Source organism: Paroedura picta, chromosome 11, assembly GCF_049243985.1.
Source record: "Paroedura picta isolate Pp20150507F chromosome 11, Ppicta_v3.0, whole genome shotgun sequence".
Lineage (NCBI taxonomy): Eukaryota > Metazoa > Chordata > Lepidosauria > Squamata > Gekkonidae > Paroedura > Paroedura picta.
In genome coordinates this window covers 41,878,582-41,901,737 of record NC_135379.1, presented here as the reverse complement: position 1 = coordinate 41,901,737, position 23,156 = coordinate 41,878,582, and the positions used below count along the sequence as shown (strand labels likewise).

At 42.2% G+C, this 23,156-nt stretch overlaps 1 protein-coding gene across 4 annotated transcripts; it reads right to left on the bottom strand.

The window, feature by feature from the left end:
* Positions 1 to 137: 137 nt before the first annotated feature.
* CTNNB1 (catenin beta 1) lies at positions 138 to 22,881 on the bottom strand. Of its 4 annotated transcripts, none has more exons than XM_077304042.1 (17): positions 22,608 to 22,858; positions 9,464 to 9,522; positions 9,196 to 9,279; positions 8,200 to 8,427; positions 7,868 to 8,121; positions 7,508 to 7,746; positions 7,226 to 7,427; positions 6,768 to 6,912; positions 6,202 to 6,305; positions 4,643 to 4,981; positions 4,269 to 4,427; positions 3,634 to 3,753; positions 2,746 to 2,896; positions 2,545 to 2,666; positions 1,981 to 2,041; positions 1,163 to 1,383; positions 138 to 891 (listed from the first exon to the last, which is right to left on the bottom strand). In XM_077304042.1, exons 4-16 carry the CDS (start codon positions 8,417 to 8,419, stop codon positions 1,175 to 1,177), a joined length of 2,325 nt encoding a protein of 774 aa, XP_077160157.1. In that variant the 5' UTR covers positions 8,420 to 8,427; positions 9,196 to 9,279; positions 9,464 to 9,522; positions 22,608 to 22,858; the 3' UTR covers positions 138 to 891; positions 1,163 to 1,174. The 4 variants fall into 4 exon arrangements, with proteins under 4 accessions (XP_077160157.1, XP_077160158.1, XP_077160156.1 ...); XM_077304043.1 differs by having other exon boundaries at positions 22,698 to 22,856; XM_077304041.1 differs by lacking the exon at positions 9,196 to 9,279 and having other exon boundaries at positions 22,698 to 22,881.
* Between the last annotated feature and the right edge of the window lie 275 nt (positions 22,882 to 23,156).

Genomic DNA, 23,156 nt, shown 5'->3' with positions numbered 1-23,156 from the left:
CACGTAGCCTCTTTCCTATAGCATGGTGCAAAATTTGCTAAACAACAAATTGTATTTTGTTAACTAAAAATAAATGCTCTTAAATACAACGAAACTGAAATAACATGACACAGCTGAATTAAAAACTTCAAACAAGGTGAATTAAAAGTTTACTTTAATTCTGAACCATTTGTATAAGTGTTCTCATGAAGCATCTGTATCACAGCAGGCTACAATAACTTTGGGATAAAAGGCAACTGGTAAGCTGTCCAATACAAGGTTCCATACAACTGTTCTTACTGGCCCCTACCCAGACATCTCCAGATAAAGTTTTTGATCAAAAACATGAAATAGATCCACCTGCTTATTTTAAGCATATTAAAAAGGAAACTAATTGGACCATTTCTATTTTGTCTAATTTTTATACAAAAAGGCTACACAATGTTACACTTTTCAGAATACGATTAGAGTGATTATGAATTAGTGTTCTACACCATTACTCGATCCTTAAAAATCAGAAATTGCTGTAGCGTATTCACTATAACTTAAACACAGACTTAAACCCTACAGTTACTGCAAAAAAAAGGAACTACTTTCAAAGCAAGCAAGGTCAGTACCATTACAGAGATTTTAAAAATTAAAAAAAAAGTTTTAAACAAGCAAGGCTAGGGTTTGATAAATTCCATCTTGTGATTCATTCTTGTGCATTCTTCGTTTCGTGAGTCACTCCCCAAATCCATTGGTTACTCCTCGACCAAAAGGACCAGAACAAAAAGTTTACTTCAGTTGTTCCCATAGGAAACTCAGCTTGGTTAGTGTGTCAGGCACTTTCTGAGATACTAGCCCCCCCCCTCGAGCCCTCTCAGCAACTCTACAGGCCAATCACAATGCAAGATCATTCAGACAACATAGCTGTGTAGGAGAAAAAAAAGAAAGGAACAGTAAGTGTTAGAACACAAGATATAGTCACTCAAGTTATTGAGTTGCATCAAGCCTGCAGCACAGAACGCCTAAGTTAATCACTTTCACAGATCATCTCATGGGTCAGTCTGAACGCAGGTACTGCAAGCTTGACACTGATATCTATGACTAAACACAGACCAACCCATTCAAGCCATTCCCTCCCTGCCAGCCAAGTTCAGTTTGGTAGGTAGGTAGGTAGGTGTAAGGGGGAGCTTCTTACCTAACGGACGATTTACAGGTCAGTATCGAACCAGGCCAACTGATTACTATCACCTGGAGGCAACCCATCCATAAGGTCCTGGGCATGTCCTAGATCTGGCAGCCCATCAACTGGGTAGTCAGCACCAGGGTGGTGGCCACCCATTTCATGTTCCATCATTGGGTCCATACCCAAGGCATCCTGACCGTATCCTCCAGAGTGGAAAGAACGGTAACTAGGATCTATGAAAGTTAAGGGGTGGCAGAGGAGAGGGGGAGGAAACAGCATGTTAACATGTTAGATGCATCAGAAGCTTCAATATCAGTGTTGTGAGATTATTTTTTTTAATTATCCAGCCACCTTGAAGTGACATTTTATAGGCTGAACTTGTATGGACAAAATGGCAGGTCATTAAGTACATTGTGTGGCTGTGCCAATAAAGCATGCTGCTGTCAGGAACACAGAAACCCATTTGAGCCAAGCCATTAGTTTGCATACTCCTGAAAACCCAACATTTCTATAAAGCACAACAAACTAAAATAAAAGCCTGATACATAGAGGCACTGACAGCCTTTACACCAGTTACACAATCAGCACATATTCAAAGGAAACGGCACATCAGGCATTATTCAGGTGTTAGAAAACAAGCAATTCGTAATGCCTTGGTGAGATATCTCACAGAGGCTGCTCAAGACACGTTGAGTGTCACTGTTTCATATAACAGTACAAGTAACAGATGAGATGGCAGCATGAGCTGAAGCAGAACGTGTTTTCAGATATCCGTTAGAGGAATTTTGATTAGATCTGGATTACAAGACAACTGAACAATTCATACATACCATCTGGGCGATATCCAAGAGGCTCTCCCTGGGCACCAATATCAAGTGCAAGATCAGCAGTCTGCAGAAAATATGTAAAGGACTAAGTATTACAGTAGACACAAAGCAATTTACTCTCAATGTAAATTCTGCAAATTTGTTCTAATGGCTCCTTTATATTAGAAATGCATGGATTTTAGCAGTGACGTGACTTGCAATAAAGATTAGGTCGCTGCATCCATTTCTGCCATGCAAGAAACTTTGTGTGTGCAGCAAGTCACATAACTAGACCAAGGTGCCTTGCTTAAGGTCTGTGCCAGCACTGCTTCAGATCTAGAAATGCTGCTGCTGTGTTTAATTTAAAAACTTAATACCAAGTTCTCTAGTATGACTACATCAGATGCTTTAGTTATCTGAATTTTAGTTAGATCCAAGTGTGTTTCATGTTAATTCAGAACACCTTTTGCCAGCCAAGAACACTGAATAGCAGCCAGCAGCTGACATATTAAATATCCAACCTCAATTCTGTAAGTAAAAACAGTATTAAATTGAGACGGTTTTAAAAACACACACAGAATTACCCACCTCATTCCAAGCCATAGGTTCAGTCCTAAATAGGGAGCTGGTCAATTCAACTGAGAGCCGTTTCTTATAGTCTTGCGGTTTATCCTCAGACATTCTAAACAACACTGCAGCTGCATAGGTTGCTGTTGAAAGACAAGTAAAAAATTAACAGGGAAATGGAGAACAGAACCAAGCTGCCGCTACCACCCACCCTTCACTTACCCACACCCTCGTTCCTAGAATGAAGAAGTTCTGTCAGTGGAGCTGTTGCTCCTTCTGCTTCAATGGCTTCTGCAGCCTCCTTATCCTGAGCCAGTTCACATAATACACCTGCAGCCACTCTCTGAATATTCTCAATGGGAGAATACAGCAGCTGGAGGGAGGGAGAGAACAGAACAGTCAAAGGAAAGTTTTCAGGTGCATGAGCTATTAGGTGCAAGAAGGGGGTGTGATTATCAGCCAAAGACATTATCTCCTTTGACCCAAATCTGCACCAACAATTAAAGTAGCTGGTAAGGGCAATTAACTTTCAAAATCAAGAAGAAGAAGAAGAGTTGGTTCTTATATGCCGCATTTCCCTACCCGAAGGAGGCTCAAAGCGGCTTACAGTCGCCTTCCCATTCCTCTCCCCACAACAGACACCCTGTGGGGTGGGTGAGGTTGAGAGAGGCTGATATCACTGCCCGGTCAGAACAGTTTTATCAGTGCTGTGGCGAGCCCAAGGTCACCCAGCTGGTTGCATGTGGGGGAGCGCAGAATCGAACCTGGCATGCCAGATTAGAAGTCCGCACTCCTAACCACTACACCAAACTGGCTCTCTGATTAATCAAGCCTTTTTTCCAGGTTATTTAATAACCTCTTCCTTGAGATTTTTAAACCATATTTTACCAGCACAATTCAGAATTTATATTTTGCAATAACAAGTTCTACAGTTCTGTGCAAATTCAAGCAGCAAGAAACAAGTGTTTTCTATCCCACTCAGGGACACACCCCTATAGTAAAGTTATAGCTGGGTTTAGTTATTTTTCAAACTTCCTAGATTATTTAGAAGAGTATGCTCTTCAGTTTGATTACAGCTATTCAAGTAATTATGTGAAAGAATACACCTACCTGCACGAACAGTGGAATGGTATTTAGACCCCTTATTACAATACGATTGTGGACATCTCTAGCCAGGATATGAAGAGCTCCAGTGCAGCCTTCAACTATTTCCTCCATACGCACACCCTCCTGTACAAGATTAACTGTATATTAGCAATCAGATCAACTGCCTTTTAGCTAGAACGAAAGCCTCATGAATTCATCCACACACCATGCATACTCCCTTTCACAAAGATTATTTAATTTGCTTCAACTCAAAACTAGAAAGACAGCTTCCTAAGTCACAGGACTTCCAGAAACAGTTGGCTTCGAAAAATAAATTTTCCCAGGTTAATGTTGTGGAAATAATTATGCCTGGAATTTGAAATTCATTTGCAATCAAACTGCTCTACTCCTCTAGGATGGGGTCCTGAAAGAATCTGTTCAATTCTCAATGTGCACCTTGCTAATTATTCCTGGTTGCTCCCGTGACAGTCTATGAATATAATAATACAAAATGATTGATACTGGATGCCCCCATGATAGGAATACCAGCCCCACATCAATGACAGTATCTGCAGTGTAACTATACACCATCACTGCAGGGCCTGCCTAGCAGACAGGTATTTTGGACAAATCACCATTCTTCAATATGCGCCACATACCACAAACTGCTGTTGTGTGCCACCCATTGATGTACGACGCTGGGTATCCTGATGTGCTCTAACCAGCAACTGGACTAATCTTGGAATAGCACCTTGTTCACGCAAGGGAGCATGATTTGCTGGACAGAGAGCAAGATTGCGAATCAGTCCAACAGTAGCCTGGAATTAGAGAACACTTTGTTAGGAAGCTAATTTATGACTAAGGACACTCAAAAATGCAGCTTCAATAGTTACAAGAAGTTCTGGAATATAGTGCTTTTGGATCTTATCCCGCTCTCAAACTCTTCCACGGCGGTGGGAAAATGGTATGCAGCCTATCCCCTTCAACCCCACCATTACTCACAATAGGATTTGACATAAAAAAGAAGATTCACCTTGATCAGAGGCCAGTGAGATGGTGGATGCAAGAGTTTTACCACCACTGGAAGTCCATAATGGAGACGCACTGCATTCTGGGCCATCTCGGCTTCCTGATGCCGACTAGTGAGGTGACGGAGTGCACAAATAGCTGGTTCAGTGATGTCTTCTCTGTCGCCAGCCCGAAGAACTGTGCGCACAAGAGCTTCAATGCCACCAACCTGGCACACCATCATTTTATTCTTATAGTTGTTACAGGTAAGGTTAGAAAGGATACCAGCAGCACAGGTTACAACATTGATATCGTCTGATCCTAAAAGCTGCACAAGAGTTCCCAGAAGACCCTCCATACCTTCCTGTAGGGAAAAAAGAGAGGCAATCTTAGCATTTTTATATCCAAATCTCTCCCTTACATAACTTGCAAGCTGTTGCTTCACACACACTTGGTCCTAACAGAAGCTAATAACCCTTAAGCAATATGTGTTTATTGTGGGATGTCCACTGACATTTCTAAAGTGTGACTGGGCCGACCACAGAACAAAGTTTGAATCCAGTACACCTTTAAGACCAACAAAGTTTAATTCAAGGTGTGAGTTTTCATGTGCAGGCACATTTAAATCAGACACAATGAAACAGACTCCCTCATCCTCAAGCCTTGCATAAAGGTTGAGAGGAGGCATTAGTTGCCAGGAAGGGCTAGTTAAGAGTCAGTTTACTGTAAGAGCTCATTCAATTTAACAGGACCTACTTGGAATGCTCTCTGACCAAACGATTCAATCAGGAGGATGTTTGCAATTAATGAAGACAAACATATGCAAGGAAACAAGATTTTCCATAGGCTACTCAGTTCAAAGCTAGTAACCGTTCCAGGTGAGAACTGAGCACATGGATGAGAGTGCAGACATATATAAATGCATTATATAATCCCCTACAAGGCAGAAACCAGACTAATCCAGATGACTGCCTTATGACAGACACCCCCAATGCAGTTTTGCAGCAATAGAACTCAATTTCATCACCACCACCACCCCAAAAAAGTTAGGGCAACATGGACCACCCCAGTGCCAAATACATGTATTAATACAACTAACAGCTTCCAAATTTTGTTAAAGTTAGCATCAGCTACACCATTAAAAGGTGAGAACGGTTGGAATGATTCTGTAGAGCACACTGCACACTCTGAAAAGCTACACAGCAATGGTTCCCAACCTTTGTAAGCCTGTGGGCAGCTTTGGAATTCTGACATAAGGTGGTAACCACAAAATCAGATATCCAATGGCCAGTCAGAAGTCCTGCTAAGCAAAAGCCCCACCTTCTAAAAACACTTTGTGGGTACCATTAAAGGCAGTTCCCCTGCGTACCACATAAGGACCTCCAACTACTATACAGCATATCCATTCTCTAACTTGTTCATCTAAGACAAGAGCAGCGCTCACAACCCCTAGAAGATGACCACCTCGTAAAAATTGTTGTCAGTGATCTTTGGGAAAAACTGGTCACTACCTACTCCTAGCATGTAGACTCGCAAAATATCCAGCAAGGTTTGTAGCTTGAGCATTCAGTGTCCATTTCTTACCTGCTTAGTTGCAGCATCTGAAAGATTTCTAAGAGTCCAGAGACAATTCTGAACAAGACGCTGGCTTGGATCTGTAAGGTGGAGTCCTAAGGCTTGCATCCCACCTGAAAGATCAATCAATCCTTAAATTTATGCTCCTGTCTTTTTTTTTTTTTAAACTTAGCCTTTAGATCCCTACCTCCATTAATCACACCACACTTTAATGCTGCTAATTTGGAAAGTGGAAGCTCAGTCCAAAGTGCATTTAACTTGGTTGCAGCCCATGGAAAATTACCTTTTTAGGTACTGAAAATTCTTTAAGCTTCAGTTCGGTCAGGAATAGTTTTATGATTAAACATGCACACCTAACATCATCAGGATTCTTATGCAGCATAAGACAGCCTTTTCAATTTCAGAATGCCTTCTAGACACAGAACACACGTATGGGGGCACACACACCACACAGACCTGATTAACTATTGTGTTTCTTCTGTTCATTTGATCAACACACTTCCTCATGCAAAAGTTGCAGTCTACAGACTTCAAGGGCATAGAATGCAACATCAACATTCGCTGTATAAACTTACCAGCTTCAACAATTGCAGGTTTGTTGCTAGAGCAGACTGATAACACCTTCAGCACTCTACTTGTGGTCCACAATAATTTCTCATAGGTGTAAGTCCTCATTATGTTCACTAGAGCCTGGGGGCCACCACTTGCTAGAATTATAAGCTGTGGAAAAAAACCCAAATTCGTTAATTCCCAGACAGATACGTTGCTTTCCAAAATTTCGAGCAGAGCCATTACCAATGCTACTGTTGGCTGGTATATGTAACCAGGATACAGTGTCATGCTTACATTTTCATGTTCAAAAGAATAACTAGTGTGTTCAGGTTGACCTGCCCTAGCAGCATGCATAACCAGATATTTCCAGCATTACTGCTGGAGGGTCTACTGTGCACCTGCACTGAAGACACTCAAGGAACAGCAATTACAGATCAAGTGTAACTCCGTTTTACTATGCATTTGTGCAGTGTTTATTTACCTTGCTTTCTTGATTGCCATATGCAAGAATCTGAAGGCAGTCTGTTGTAATAGCCAAAAACTTAACATTTGTCTTGTTGAGCAGGGCAACCATCTTCTGCAGACCCCCCGCTAGACGAACAGCCATTTTGGCACCTTCTTGATGCAACAGAAGATTGTGTAGAGTAGTAATGGCATAGAAGAGTACAGAATCCACTGGAGAACTGTAAAGAAAGCCAAGGTTAGCAAGCAGCCAGCCCAAGATTGACAGATGCCAAATGGCGAGAGAGATAATGGCACATACCCAAGCATTTTAACCAGAGCAGGAATGCCTCCGGATTTGAAGATTGCCAGCAAGCCTTCACGATGATGAGAGAGGTTGTGCAGTGTCCCTGCAGTGCAACGGGCTGTCTCCACATCACTTGTATTCTGCATAGTACGCACAATAGCAGATACCATCTGAGGAGAGCGCATGATAGCGTGGCGAGAGGCTTCTTTTTTGGACAACTGATGAACCATAACTGCAGCCTTGTTCACCACCACCTAGAAAATGTATAGAGGTTATCAGCATACATTTTCATTCAAATGGACTTCAATTACACAGATCACATTGCAGTATGGCCACATTTCCAGTCAAATGAAAATGGGTGGCACATGCAGATACCTGGTCCTCATCGTTCAACAGTTTGGTCAGTTCTGGGATGGCACGGGTTGCTAGTTCTGCATCATCCTGGTAGTTTATCAAATTAACCACAGCATGTTTTAACATTTGAGAAGGTTCAGCCAGGCGTTGCACGTTTGTTGGATGAGCAGCATCAAACTGTGTTGATGGGATCTGCATGCCTTCATCCAGCGTTTCAGGGAACATGGCAGCACGCACTCTTTGTGCTCGGGTCATAGCATATTGGCCGTCAATATCTGAAACACAATTAAGCACTTTATGACTAACTGACAAGCAACTAATGGGTCATTAGCAAATTACAGGACCTTACTTACCAGCAACTTGCTCCTGGGTGAAGGACTGGGAGAATCCTTGCTCCCACTCATATAGAACTTGGGTGGTGTCAACGTCGTCATCTTCAGGGTTTCCCTTGCCACTCAGAGAGGGAGCTGTTGTTGTGGCACCAGAGTGGATGCCAGAATCCAGGTAGGATTGCTGCTGCCAGTGGCTGACAGCTGCCTTTCTGTCTGGTTCTACTGCCATGTCCAATTCCATCAAGTCAGCTGCAAGCGGTAGCAGTATTTAAACATAAGATTAGACATCACAAGTCATTTTACTGCAAACCATACTGCTATATAGTATGTACACATACAACACATACTAAACAAAGAAAACCTAGCCAAAGACAACAGACAAATGCAACTGGCTCTTATTAACATCGACTGAATTTTAAACCCAGCAGGTGGTTTATTTTTCATTAAATGGGCATCAAGCATCGTCCAGCAATATTCAAACATACAGCCAAGTAACATGCCACTGTTGACAAGGTTTATTTCTTGTATAAGTAGCAGAAGACATATCTTGTATAAATCATGCTACAAATCTATGCTCCAATACCGAAACCAAATTAGGGTTATGTGGCCAGTCTGGACTTGTTTGGCTTGTGACAGAGACTTCAGTTGCACAAAGAGCCATTGGCCTGCATCAACACTCTACCCCTCCAGATGGTGCTCACATGATAGCCTTCTCCTCTCCATCCTAACAAGTACTGAAGCCTCCCTTCATACAAGGAGTAGTTAAGAAGTACTCCCCTCAGAGTCTTCTATCTACAGGGAATATATGGAACATTCTACATGTGAGCAGCTGAAACTGGAAGCACCATGATACATCTTCAGTCTAAGAAGCAGGTAAGGCGGCGGCGATTCTTTAAGCAGCAACTACGCAACACTGGTATATATCTGAACAGACACAATGAGAGGGTGAGGCAGAAGATGCATGGTCTAGTCAGCGAATAAGCATCAAGAGTTATAAAGCCACATGAAAAAGCTTACCCAAAAGCCTGCATGTATTTGAATCTGTAGCAAAGAAGATAGTAACTTCAAAATTTCTCTGCAGTTAAGGACTGGATACTTGCTCTGTTTAGGGTAAATCTGAAAGTCATACAGTGTAGCCACTAAAATGGCTAGTTTCCTAGTTTGATTTCTAGGCAATCTGCCATTTCTGCTATCTTTACCGGCCCAGAAATGATAAGAAGACTCTGAATGACTGCTGTTTAAATAACAGCAAAGATAATCTGTGGACTGATATAAAACAACGCACCTTGAGTTGCCATGTTCCTTTGCGTGCTCCCAGAACTGTGGTCTGATGATCTTCAGACCCTAAAATGAATTTAAGAACATATAGTTAATACCTATGCTGACTTCAAGGTTTTACTAATAAGCAGAGCTCTTTTCCATCTTTTATTATTGGTACAAGGAACTTCATAGCTACATGGCCTCTAGAGCAATGATATCTAACATGGCAATTGTGGGCCATTGGTTTCTTTCCCAAAGCAAACCACCTGTCTTCTCACTGGATCAGGTGCCTTAGAAGAACACACCTTTGTGTCCGTGCAGAGCACCCATTCAGAAACAACTGCCTCCATCTTAGGACACTTGGCCTGCAACTACCTAACATTCTGCAATGGATCCCAGCCACACACAGCCATGGTTTTGAGGTGCTGCCCATTCCCCACTCCAAAGGTTCCTTAAGGTGACTCCACCACTTAAGGACTAGTCCTTTTTCAGTTATATAAAGGCCTCCAGTATGCCAGACAACCCTTAGTTCAAATAGTACTTAGTTTTAAACAAAGGCTTCTTCAAGTATATGTGCAACTCTCATCTCTGAACCTATTAACAAAGATTTCTCCACATAATAGTCCTCTGCAGACTTCATCTTTTCTGCTCAATTAAGCTTCCAAGATACTTTTGCGTAATTTCCCCCCACCAACATTAACCATGCCAACTCCACTGTACAGTTAGTACCATTTATGAAGGCTCACAATTCCCAACAGAACCTAAGAAGTTAAGATCTTGAGCCGTGCTTATATCAAGACAAAAATCAGCTATACACCTTCTTTTTCTGCTAGCAAGCACAGTAACTGTAGTTCAGCTGCAAAGTTGGAAAACCAGTTGTACAACTCCTATGACTAGTATTACATGGGAGGAAAGTAGACACTAATTGCTTATGCAGAAATATGGTATGTTTTAGGTGCCAAACATCTGACATATACACCTTTAAATGTCAAATGCTCCAAACTGAGTCAATGTGCATGTCCTTTAAAAATCACCCATTGCTACTCCAGCTTAAGTAGCCCAAACTAAAAACAGTTTTAAAACATTTTTGAAAGGACTCAGGTTGGTTTTCACCTTTTTTGAGCAAGCTGATTCATCCCCTTCCCAAAAGATGGCCCTGGAGGGGGTGAGAAGGGGAGGGGCCCTGGCCATAAAAACCTTTACTGGTCGAGGCCCTTCTTTGTAGTCAACCTATTGGTGGCAGCTGGAGTTCAGCTCAGTGAGTCCCTTCAGGGTAGGTGAGGGGTGTGTGTGGGGGGGGGTTCATTGTTTTATTCTGGATGGGTTAGTTGGAGAGAGATGGGGGCCTACCCTGGCCTCAGGCTTGGACTGGTGGAGCAGGCCACGAAGCTGCTTCAGGGCTTGGGGATGGGTGGATACCGGGTCCTAGATGTCTAGGTGGATTGGAGTGAGAGAGGGCCTACCCCTCTTGTTGTTGGCTGGATGGAGTTATCCAGGTGGTGTCACTTTCAGAGGTGAGTTACCTTGAGCAGGCAAAATTTTTCAAGTCAAGATTGAAAAAGGCTGCTCTACAGCAACACTACCATGGCTATCATGTTGCCTAGAGAATATTGCAGACTAGTGCTACATTACTGTAATAAAGAAGTTCAGAGCAGAAAAATTCCTGCAGAAAGTGATTTAGTTCTTAAGTCTCAGTAGGTAAAGTATTTGCTCTCATTTCAAAACTTTGGGATGTTCTCAACTGCAGATACTGTGACTCTTTTTCTACCTAATGGTGCTTGTCTGGAGTATAAAATATTTTGGTGGAAAACAAGCCTGATATTGCATTCAATACAAATCAAGTTTTACTGAGGTCTACTCAGAAGGGTCATTGTATTTTATGGAACTTGCATCAAAGAACGTGTTCTTAGGATTTCAGTCTTATCCTTTTTCTAAGTACCCTACTTGAAAAAGCTATGTCCCATTCGATCACCTTTAATCCCACCTTTCCTCCAAATTCAGGACAGGTAATGGTTCTCCCTCCTCCATTTCACATTCACAAGTGGGACTGAAAAAGTGGCTGACAGTCCTACAGTCTCAATTCATCACCATTCCAACTCTCCTCCCAAAATGTGGTAGTATGATTTTGGTAACCAAGAACAGCACAATTTGTAATCTTGAGGTTATTATGGCATAGCTATTCAGTTCCAACAGCAGATTCAGATCTAAATCTATGCCTAGCATCTAATTAAGTCAAGTCATGATTTGTAGCATTCAATTTCACTAAATTTCACACATTCAATTTCACTAAATGGGGAAACTATTAGTAAAGCATTACTAAATGTAAATTCAGAAGCCAGCTTAAGCCTATATCAAGTACAAAATGGATGTCCGATTAGACTTTAAAAAAATCTATTTACCTCTTTTGTAGCAAGGGCATACATACACCTTTGCACTCTACTCGCAGTGTTTATTTTCTATCTCCCAGACCCTTTACTATTCCCGACTATAGGATGAGGTGGAAATGTACAGCAGATTCTGTTTCATGAATGGGCTAGCCCACGATGCAAGAAAACATGCACATTTAAAATTCTCATTTAAAAGGCACCAGCTTTGAAGTAGAGCAAGTTATCTTTCCACACATAAAACCCCTTCAATTTGCTTGCTACCAATCCTCATAACAAAGCAAGTAGCAATTTAAAAGCCAGCTACTAAAGTATAACTACTAACATCCAACACAGATTTGTACATTTTGCATAACACTGCTCCAACTCTGAACCCAATCTATCCAGTGCAGTAGGAAGTTAAAGAATTTAGGACTTGGAAGTCTCCTTTTGCAAAGGATGTTTTTTACACAAATATCTGGAATATCCCTATGAGTTACTGGCAAATCCCAAAAATATATCTGCAAATTACTTAATGGGATGCAGATACAGGCACTCTGAATCCGCATCCTCTGTCCCATGCTAAGACAAAAGCAACCACTTCAAAGCATTTCAACTACTCTTTTCTTTCCTGCAGCATGTCAGCTGAATTTTTCTCTAGATGTTTAATAGTGGCAGATGTACCTCATGCAAACTTATCTAGTACTGAAATTTACAAGTCTTACAAGGATAGACACTACAAATCTTGAGAAAGGCGCTTCATCTTACTCAGTTTCTTCAGACTCTACTGAGTACTACTACACTCTGAGTAATCTCACAATTAGCACAGCAGTGTACAGGTAAATTACCGATTTTTCTCAGATAGTGATAATTTTCAATTATACCAGTGCCCATTCAGTACTGAGACCAGAGGCTATTCAGCTGCTTTTTTTTTTGCCATCTCACCAAGCAACATATTGGCTCTTAAAACAACAGCCATGGCCAGAATTCTTTATGAACATGTGCTGAAGCAAATTTTCCAATACAAATACTCATTAGGTTGGCGTTTAGAAGAAGCCAAATCAATTTATTTCAATATTTACTCAGGTTTAAACCTGCAGTGGCAAGAGACAATCCCAATCACACATTAGCACAGAGTGATACTCAACAATACAGTGTGTTCTTTCATTTGAAGAAATGTACAGTCCTAAGTCTTCAATTCTTACTGTGGTTATTTTAGGTTGGTCGAACTCTTTACTGAAAACATTTAACAATCAATTATCAATTAGATATACATGTTTACTACATAATTTGAAGCAATAGAAAAAGTGGAGCTGAAACATGCAGTAACTGAGAGTTAAATTATTGGCAGAAAGTGAGCATAAAGGTAAAGGTAAAGGTATCCCCTGTGCAAGCACCGAGTCATGTCTGACCCTTGGGGTGACGCCCTCTAGCGTTTTCATGGCAGACTCAATACGGGGTGGTTTGCCAGTGCCTTCCCCAGTCATTACCGTTTACCCCCCAGCAAGCTGGGTACTCATTTTACCGACCTCGGAAGGATGGAAGGCTGAGTCAACCTTGAGCCGGCTGCTGGGATTGAACTCCCAACCTTATGGGCAGAAAGCTTCAGACAGCATATCGCTGCCTTACCACTCTGCGCCACAAGAGGCTCTATAGTGAGCATAGCCTTCTCCAAAGTTATTTTTCCCAAATAAAACACTTCAAAGAAATAACACAGCATTCCCCTAAATTTCCAATGTTTCCACTAAAACCCAGAAAACACTTAAATTTGGTTTCCTTCAATATAAGATGACACTACAACATGGTCTTTTCCTGATAGTTTTGACACAAATAGTATGTTTTTGTACAGCCATTCAGAAATATTTCTGTCACTCAACTAGCATTTCAGTAGCACAGCAACTTTCAATACTGTTGTAAGGAAACTTCGACTTCCTCTCAGCTGCTACTTCCATTGCACTAACTGCTGTATAGACCAGTTAGGTCAGTGCTTTATGGGCAATTGCTAGCATATTTTATAAGCTAACACCCCCTCCTTATCCCATCAGAGAACATTAGAAGTAGGAAACGCCCTGCTGCAACACACCAGCAACAGGTTTCACCCAAGCTTAAAATGCAACCTGGCATACTATCATTTAGTGATTATTCCTGTTCCATTCAGTTTAAGACTGCACATGCTATACTTAAAATCAGAAGAGACAACTATGCAAGTCCTATCACAGTAATGACTGCTTTTATAACTGCAGCTCTATTTCATGAAGAATATTATTGTATTGCCAGCTAAAATGGCATGGATTTAGTACTAACATGCAGCCTGGAAATGCCACTGGGCTGACTCAAAGTATCTAGAAGTGACAAGAATACTTCCAATTTGATAACTTGTTACTTGTTTGTATGAGACCTTCTGTGTGCTATTTCCAAAAAGATTCACAACTCTTAGACTGTTGAAGCTTTGAGTAATCAGTGTCAATCAATAGTAATATTAAAATGAATATTTTCAGTTGCACAAACGGACCCTCTTTTACATTGATGATTTTTTACTAAAGTAGCTGACTCCTAGTAGGTTATTTATTTTATTTACAAAACATCCCACCTTTCTCCCCTTACAAGGGCCACCAAGGCAGCTAACAATGTAAAACATGTGACAAATCAACATTTTAAAACCATTAAAAACCAAACCCAACACAAGTAATTAAAACAATTAGAAACACAGTTAATATGTATGCAAGACATAAAACCAGTAATTAAAACATTGCTTAGGAAGGATCACTAAAGGAATGGCAACAAATCAAAACTTGTCACCTCCTGATGGAAGGTGGCAACAGAAGGGAACAGATCAAATACTCTAGTGACAGTGTTATATAGCTTTGGTGCCATAACCAAGAAGGCCTTCTCCCAGATTATTGCCCACCTAAGTAACGGGGAGCACCCAAAGCAGGACCTGAGAGGATGACCACAGTGGTCAGGGCAAACAGTAGGAGGTAAACAATCCTTTGTGTACAGTAGTCCCAAACCTATAGGACAAACTGGGAGCCCGTGTGGATAAAACAATACTAGATTGACAATAGTCTCTATGACCCACCCCAGTCAACACCCTGGCTGCAGCATTCGTATCAACTCCAAGCACCTCTCAAGGGCAGCCCAACACCAAGTATGTTACAGTAATCTAATTTATATGTAACTAGGACATGCACCAGTGGCCAATCTTTTCTACCTAGGAAAAGCTACAGCTGGCTAACCAGTTGAAGCCAGTAAAAGGCATTCCTGGCCACAGCTGCCACCTGCTTATCCAGCAACAGGCCTGAGTCCAACAGCACTCCCATACTACCAGACCAGTTTCTGCAACCCTATATACAAGTGACTGCCCACCATTAGCACTTCCATATTGTAATTATTAGACTTCCCGTTATTAGCCTACATCCACTTCAAAATTGTATTCAAGCACCGATTCAGGGTTTCTACAGACTAAAGCAGGGGTGGTCAAACTGTGGCTTCTCCAGATAGCCATAGACTACAGTTCCTATGAGCTCCTGCCAGCACTGCTGTACTGCTGTAGCTCATGGGAATTGTAGTCTATGGAGATCTGGAGAGCCAGCTTGGCCACCCCAGGTCTAAAGTAACCTCACCCCTAACATCAAACGATTTGCAAGCCATGTTATTTTTTATTTCAACAATAAGCAAAAAGCCATCAGGATACTCATTAACGGTTCCATTTGACAACTTCATGCAAAATTACTTTTAAATTACTCACCAACACAGAAAATAAATTCCTTGTTGCTCAAGCCAATTAGTTTATACTACTTCATTACCCTCCCCATGCAACTCACATTGGTCAAAGTGATAAAACTGAATCATGATGTACATGAGGTAGGGGGAGCTGCTACAGTGACAGGTACTGGAATGTGCAATGACAATGGCAACCATCATACCCTTCAAGGGAATTCTTTTTTACCAGGAGGTGCTTTAAACTGTGCACACTTTTGATAAGAGTGTAAAGCTTTGGCTCCTTCATTTTGCAGGTCAGAGCGATAGCCAGCCCTTGGTATTCTGTGGCCCATTCAGTTCTGCATGCAAACAGTAAATCACAGCTAAGTAGGAACTCATGTGCCAAAGTCATGCTGTTCCTTCTCATCAAAAAAGACATAAGTCTGACAATTTTGAGTGCTTTATTTTTCCAAGGAAAATTAATTTCTAAAGAATGTTTCATAAAAATATAAACATTGCCAGTATGAGGCAACCGAGCCAGTTCCTAAGTTACAATTAATATTCTTCAATTGATCATCCTTCAGAATTGTGTGAAAATACATATTTTATTTAGTTACAAAACATATATTAATCCAAATAAAAATCAAGGTATGAATTCACTTGACTGACTATGCAAGCCAAATCAGAACTAAACAGGACATTTTTATATATGTCTCCCCTCACAAGATGGAAGACATATCATAATGACCAGCCAACCCAACAAATGCAAGTGATGCTACAGTTTCACAGAACTTTACATCTTATTCAACAGCATTTTAGAAATCAGTACTATTGTCTCTCCCGAATAGTGATTATCTAAAGCCCTGCTCAATCAAAAGTACATGGAAAAAGACTTGTGAATTTTTTTTCAAACCTAGCTATAGCTAGACCTCACAGAGAATAGTCTAAAATCCTTCTATATCTTTTATTTCATCATGCTCCATATCTTCCTGCACTGCTGGTGCCATTTGCTACCTAATACAGGAAGTTGGAGGCCTTGTGTATGCAAATTAGCTCTAAAGTTTGCGTTCACAAGCTTTTAACCTGCCTGTATCAGAAATAATTTAAAAGGTGTTTAGATGGATTTATGAGAAGCTTAATATCTAGGTGTTACATTATGGTGTCCTTCACAGGAACGTGTCTGATCATGTATAAGGAGTTCAATTCTAAAAGATTTTAGTAGCGCAGCTTCTCAACATGCTATACGCCAAGACCCATTCCAATCCTAGAGGTGCTCGAAGGTAGGGACTCCCAAAGTAGGCGGGATGCCTCCCCATCCCCAGGTCGGTACAAAGATCCATGGGAGTGGTGAGGAATTTGTGGGCAGCAGTCAGACTCTTCCTGCTGCAGTTCCATTTTCCTAATGTGAGATGTTCCAGGGTGGAAGGCCATTGCCTGCTTTCAGGTAGTAGTGACCCCGTGGACTTCCGTGGTGGTCTCCCATCCCACTGTTGACCAGGGCCAAACCATACTTAGCTAGCTGAAGATAACAGCTTCAGAAGTTGGGCTCGAAGGGCTCATATTCCTGCTAAGCTCCTTCTCCTCCTCAGACTCTCCCCTTCTCAGGCTCTACCCCAGATCTCTATAATTTCTTAACCCGGGTTTGGCAACCCTTCCCCAGAAGTCTCCATCTTTGGGAGGCTGGAAAAATCTTCTCTTGCTTGCTCCTGGTCATGGGGTTTTCCCTTGCTTGCTTCTCTCTCTCTTTCCCCATCAATCTTTCTCCTAAGCGAGGATCCGAAGAAGCTTTTACAATAGAATTTATACTTTTTTCCAGATTAAAATATGACCGCTGCACAAGAACCAAAAATGAAGTGTAGCCAATATAGTGTGTTTTGAATTGCAGCACACCTAACACAATGCGGAGGGGGGGCACTAGGGATGTGGCCTGGGAGCCAAGGGGGCAGCAGCCCAAAAAAGTTTGGGAACCACTGCTCTAAGACCATAAAGTCTTTTACAATTAGATGTATATTAACCATAAATGCTGCAGACAGAGTACGTTTAACTTTTTAATAGTAGTGGTTCACATTACAAAACTGGAGGAATAATCCAGCCTGTGCAGTTTCCTTCCAATCTAGCTTGTTACATAGCTAGTCACCCAGCCCAGACTGCAGCTTGTGTGAAGAATAAATGCTGAGGAAACCATTTTTTCTCTTTGGATGCAACGATGCTCTTAATTTAGAACTCAGGAAGACAATACAGTTTACTTTTGGAATATCAAGCATTAATGTTTTAATAGAAACATGAATTTTTAAAATGTGAATTATCACATTTACTGGTCAGACACAGGCCAACTACTTAACCCAGCCAACAGGATCTGCTCTCTCCCCTAAACAAACAAACAAACAAACAAACCCTGACACACTGCCAATGGCAAACATGAAAGTCTTACCAACTGTCTGAATTAGGACACACTAAAATGTGTTGTATGTACTGTCAAATGTACTGTGCCTGTAGAACTGTATTATATATAAATAAGTATGCTTCCATTATTTTGACTCTGCATGCTGCAGAGAACTAGGATTTGCCATGACTCCACCACACAGATACGTAACAGCATTTATACAACATTTAGTTGCAACTACATAATACCTGAAGCGGCCTTTGCATGAGATTAGAATAGGTGAAAATCTGGCAACTTCCTCCAAGAGGCAGATCAAGACCTTCCTAGATAAAGCCTTGAAGTTATCAAACCCAACCAAGCTAATATGATATGAACACAGCATATTATTGCATTCTGCCTCTTTTTGGCTCACCACCCAATAAGGAAATTCTACCGTTCAAGCTGTCTTGTATTATAGTGCTGCCTTCAGCCTTTAATTACTGACCACCCCCAGCCTTAACTTGCAGTTCCTGCCAAAAGCACCAGAGCAATTCTGGAACATTGCTACTTTCAACTCAAAATTAATGCTTGTCTTCTTGTACTTCCATTGTCACTACCCTGACTCACCTCTGATTTACTGTTACACACTACTGAAAAACAAACCATCTATGCATTATCAGTTTGATAAAAGCCATGAACAAAATCCTTAGGTCCAGGAGGTACTAAAATACCAGGATTATCCCTCAACCTATGTACTTATTTGATCAACCAGCACAAAATCTGTATATACACAAAATTAACTCAATACCCAAAGATATAGGGCTGAAGTTTTGATCCAGTGGAATCACAACTGAACACTATGTTTAGATATCTATCAACAATCTACCAAGGTTAAACAGGTATCCTGACAACTGTAATAGGAATTTACTTTTTGTAAGCAAGCCTGGTCTTGCAAATAGCACTTTAATCTAATGTTCTTTGAAGTAGCAGTTTATTAGCCATTTCAGATGGCCATTTCAAACTACAAAAATATTTACAATTTCTTGTAATTTTAGCTATTGATCTATACACCCCTAAAATTTCACCTCAGCACAAAGTTATATATTTGTTCATTAGTTTGCCTGAAGAAACTCCTGCACAAGAAAACTGCAATTGCTCTGCCTCAATTAATACCAAGGAAATATTCACAAGTTACTGACTTGCAGGTTATTCTGTGTATAGGTAGTGCAGGATTATAAGCAGTATGATGATTACACAGTAACATTTTAACCTGCAAGTGTGATTTACCAGTGTAGGCTAATGTTATGGTATCTAGATTTCATCACAGTAATCCACTGTTTCAAGGTTTGTCATCCTAACCAACTTTTGCTGAAGGTAAAGCAAGCACCGAGTCATGCCTGACCCTTGGGGTGACACCCTCTAGCGTTTTCTTGGCAGACTCAATACACGGTGGTTTGCCAGTGCCTTCCCCAGTCATTATCGTTTTACACCCTAGCAAACTGGGCACTCATTTTACTGACCTTGGAAGGATAGAAGGCCGAGTCAGCCTTGAGCCGGCTGCTGGGATCGAACTCCCAGCCTCGTGGTCAGAACTTCAGACAGCATGTCGGCTGCCTTACCGTCCAGTGCCACAAGAGGCTCAACTTCTGCTAGAGTGGTCCCAATTACCACATTAATATTCAAAGTCATGGAATCAAATATAACTCAGCTTTTGATACATGATCTTCTCATCCTTAACACAATGTTGTTATGGCATAGGGAAACAGCAAGGCAAAACTCAGCTTTGCTATATCCATTTTGCTCTCATCTGTTGTTATAAAGCAAAAGTGGGGCTTGTCGTGAAAAAAGCAGGAAAGATTGTGTAACAACTGCAGCTGTGCCAACATGACCTACAACTTTAGGGTCACTTGATTTTTATATGAAAATTACTTAATGTGGGGAAAATACAACTCACATTCAGATTGTTACACAAAGTCCTTTTTTTATGCTATGTGTGGTGCATGCCCCCTTAAAGGATGACACTGGTATTTACATTTGCACATTATTCCCATGTAGGAGAAAATTAACCAGCCTTCCCATAGAACATTTGTGTGAAAGCTTTTGACATTAGATTACTAATGCTCATAAAGTCGAGCTTGTGCATTCTTAGACGCCAACATCTAATTTTTAGGAACATGTAATTTTTTCCTGCCATCTTCCACTGTATAGTTAATTAACCAATCTACTTTACAACCTGAGGTTGGCAAACCAGTTTGCCAAAAATGCCTAGTTGCTGAAAGACCACTAATGTCAAGATTCAGGCACCATGATGTATATCCAAGCATAATTTGCTGTTAAAGCTGAAATTGGAAGTTTCTATACAAACAAGTTTGTTCAATTTAATGATACTAATATTTAAGAACTTAGTAGTTATTTGCTTTCAAAAAGACTCCATGGTTTTACATTCAATTTAATGAGTTTATCCTCTTGTCCAAAAACATCGGTAGCTTTAGATTTAGTTGTCAATGTGCTTTATGCTCTATTTACTTAAAATCACTTATACTTCACAACCATGCAAAAGCCCAGAGTATTTTTTTTCAACATTACAAAGAAAAAATAAAACAACAATTTAACAGTAGAGTTTACATACAAATACAAATGTATATAAATGTTTACTATTATAGCAAATTTAGAATGTGGTCATCTTTGTTGCCCTAAAGCAACTGAAGATTTTCAGAAATATAGGTCAGGACCAAATTAAAGTGTGAGGAAATACACCATGTTCAATTATTTTAGAGAATTTTTATACTAGATGGCAATCCTGTAATTAAACCTTTGCAGTTTGATCCCATGTATTTAATGTCCCAGAACTTAATTCTTAGGTCAACTCTAGAGTTTACTAGAACTTAATGTACGCAGCAATGACTATGTCAAACACTTTGCTTCTCATATGCACACCAAGGAGAACAACTTTTTACGACACATATATCCTTTGTGAGGAAGTGTACACATTTATAATTAAAGTTATGTGTGTGCATTTTTCAAGTACCAGCTTGTTTTCTGAATGTCATGTTTCAGGAGAGTTCATCTATTCTTTTCTTTAAAAATTATTTTATCCCTCCATTGAAACTTAATATACAATTGGTATACTTGTTATAGTCATGTCTCTAAGAATGAAGGTCTATGATTCGGATCTATGTTTTTAGAGAAATGACAAAGAAGCATACATTCATATTAAGAATTCAATTGGCATCAAACATGTTATATGAAGTTTTCTAGCTGAGAAACGCACTTCTTGCTTAATACACCGTGAGACTACTGCTTGGGCTAAAGGACAAAAACCTTCCCACATTGGTAATTTAGGCATGCAATCATTCATAATTAAAATCAAGCTTAACACCTATTTAAGAGTTTTGTGCACAAAGGTCTATTGAAAAACCTTATCTAGTACAGTTAACTGTAACTCATTATCTTAAAACTTCGTTTTAGTCATCCACCAGATGGCAAGTTTGCAGCAGACTAGCCAAGATTCTCACATAGCTCAAAATTTTTTAAAGAGTGCAGTACATTCCTAGATGCTTCCGCTACCATCAGTTCCTTTCTCCTACTATCTGCGAACACATTCAAGAAAATACACCCTATTTCTGAAAACAGAATCAGGCCAATGACTGCTCCCAACTGTTAAGACAAGATTGACACTAGCTGTATGAATTGTAGATACTGGCACTAAGTTTTCCTAATGCTAGAATATTTAAACTGAAATATTAGCCACTTATATTGTTTTTATTATCTAAAACTACATGTCCCCTGTAAGCAGCACCAGAACACATCCAAAAAGGCTACGGTGGAAACCTGACCACTACAATTTTCACGGAAGCCACTTTAAGCCCCAGATTTAGCACCTCACCCTATTCCTTCAAATCTCACCATCGCCCTGAGAGGCACCTCCCCCTACCCAAGGTATTTCGGAAGGCGTCTGCACAGCAATCCCTTATCTCTCCCCACCAGCAGCTTTCTGCTTAAAACTCCAGTCTAAGGCGGAGGGAATCTGAGCCACCCCACACCTTCCACTCCAGACAAATCGAGAGCGCCTCCCCTGCAAAAACACGCATGCAATATAACCCGACCCCCCAAAAAAAAGCACCCCACCATGCAACAGCTACCCACTTCTGCTGATTGCAGCGAGGCGTTGGGGTTAATTTACACACAATTCAAACAAACCCTTCCCCCACGCCAGCTTTGCAGGCAAATGCCCGCCCGCGGGAGAGAACCGGCGCGACTCCAGTCCACTCCCGCGGCCGTGGGCGGCAGCCTCGTCCTCCGCCGCTCCAGGAGGCGGCTTCCTCCCTTCCCCGGGGTCCGACCCGGGCAGACCCCTCCGCCGCCGCCGAGGAAGACCCCGCCGCGGGCAGCCCCTCTCCGAAGGGGACTCGGGCGATGCCGCCGCCGCCGCCGCCCCTGCACGGAACACCCAGCCCGGACGGCTCCAAAACTCCTGGCGCGGGGGAGGCCTCTCCACAGCACAACGTGGCCCCGCCGAGGGAGTCCCCCGCGCGCTTCCCACGGCCGCCCCGACCCGCATCCCGAGGCGGCCGCCGAGCGCCCCCGCCCGAAGCCTGTGAGGAGGGGACAAGAACCGACGCCCGCCGCGCGCCCCCCTCCCCCCCCCGCTCCCTCCGAGCCGCCCCGGGACGAAGCCCAAGTTTCTGAGGGAGAGAAACGTTAAAAGGAACGGGGGACGGAACCCCCGGAACGGCACTAACACTGGCCGGGAGGCGAGAGCGCAGCGCGGCCCCGCGGCGCCTCTTCCCAGCCGCAACCTCCGACGCAGGCGCCTTTCCCCCCGGTCTCACCGCGCCCCGAGCCGCCGTCGCCGAGGCCCCCGCGACCGGCAGAGAGAGAGAGCGAGCGAGAGCGAGGCTTAAAATGGCGCCGCTCACAAGGAGCTGCTTATAACCAGTGCGGGGACGCGACTGTATCCTGCCGCCGCCTCGCCAGGACGTGCGCGCAGCATTCCACAGGCAACCCGCCCAGCCCAGCCGCGCGCAGGGCAGAAAGGGGGTGGAGAAATAGTGCCCCCTCCGCCCTTCCCGGCCGTCGCGCGCGCGCACTCGTGCTCGCGCCTCTCTACGAGGCGGACGGAGACGGGCGAGAGGAGAGAAGGCGCTCCAAAGCAGCGGAGGGGAGTTTCGTGGGGGAGGAAAGAGGGATTGTGGGAACTCCCGGGGAGGGGGGGGAGGCCGAGCGAGGCCTCGGAAGAACAAGGCGGGATAGGTGCAGGGATCCGACGGAGCGCGGAGGTGTGATGAGGT

What these genes read in the sequence shown, in the direction of transcription:
- CTNNB1 (XM_077304041.1), bottom strand. An exon ending in CACCCAGGAGCAAGTTGCTG is followed by an intron (nt 8,122 to 8,199) that starts GTAAGTAAGGTC and finishes ATTGTGTTTCAG; the next exon opens with ATATTGACGGCCAATATGCT. An exon ending in CCATTCCACTGTTCGTGCAG is followed by an intron (nt 2,897 to 3,633) that starts GTAGGTGTATTC and finishes CCCTCCCTCCAG; the next exon opens with CTGCTGTATTCTCCCATTGA.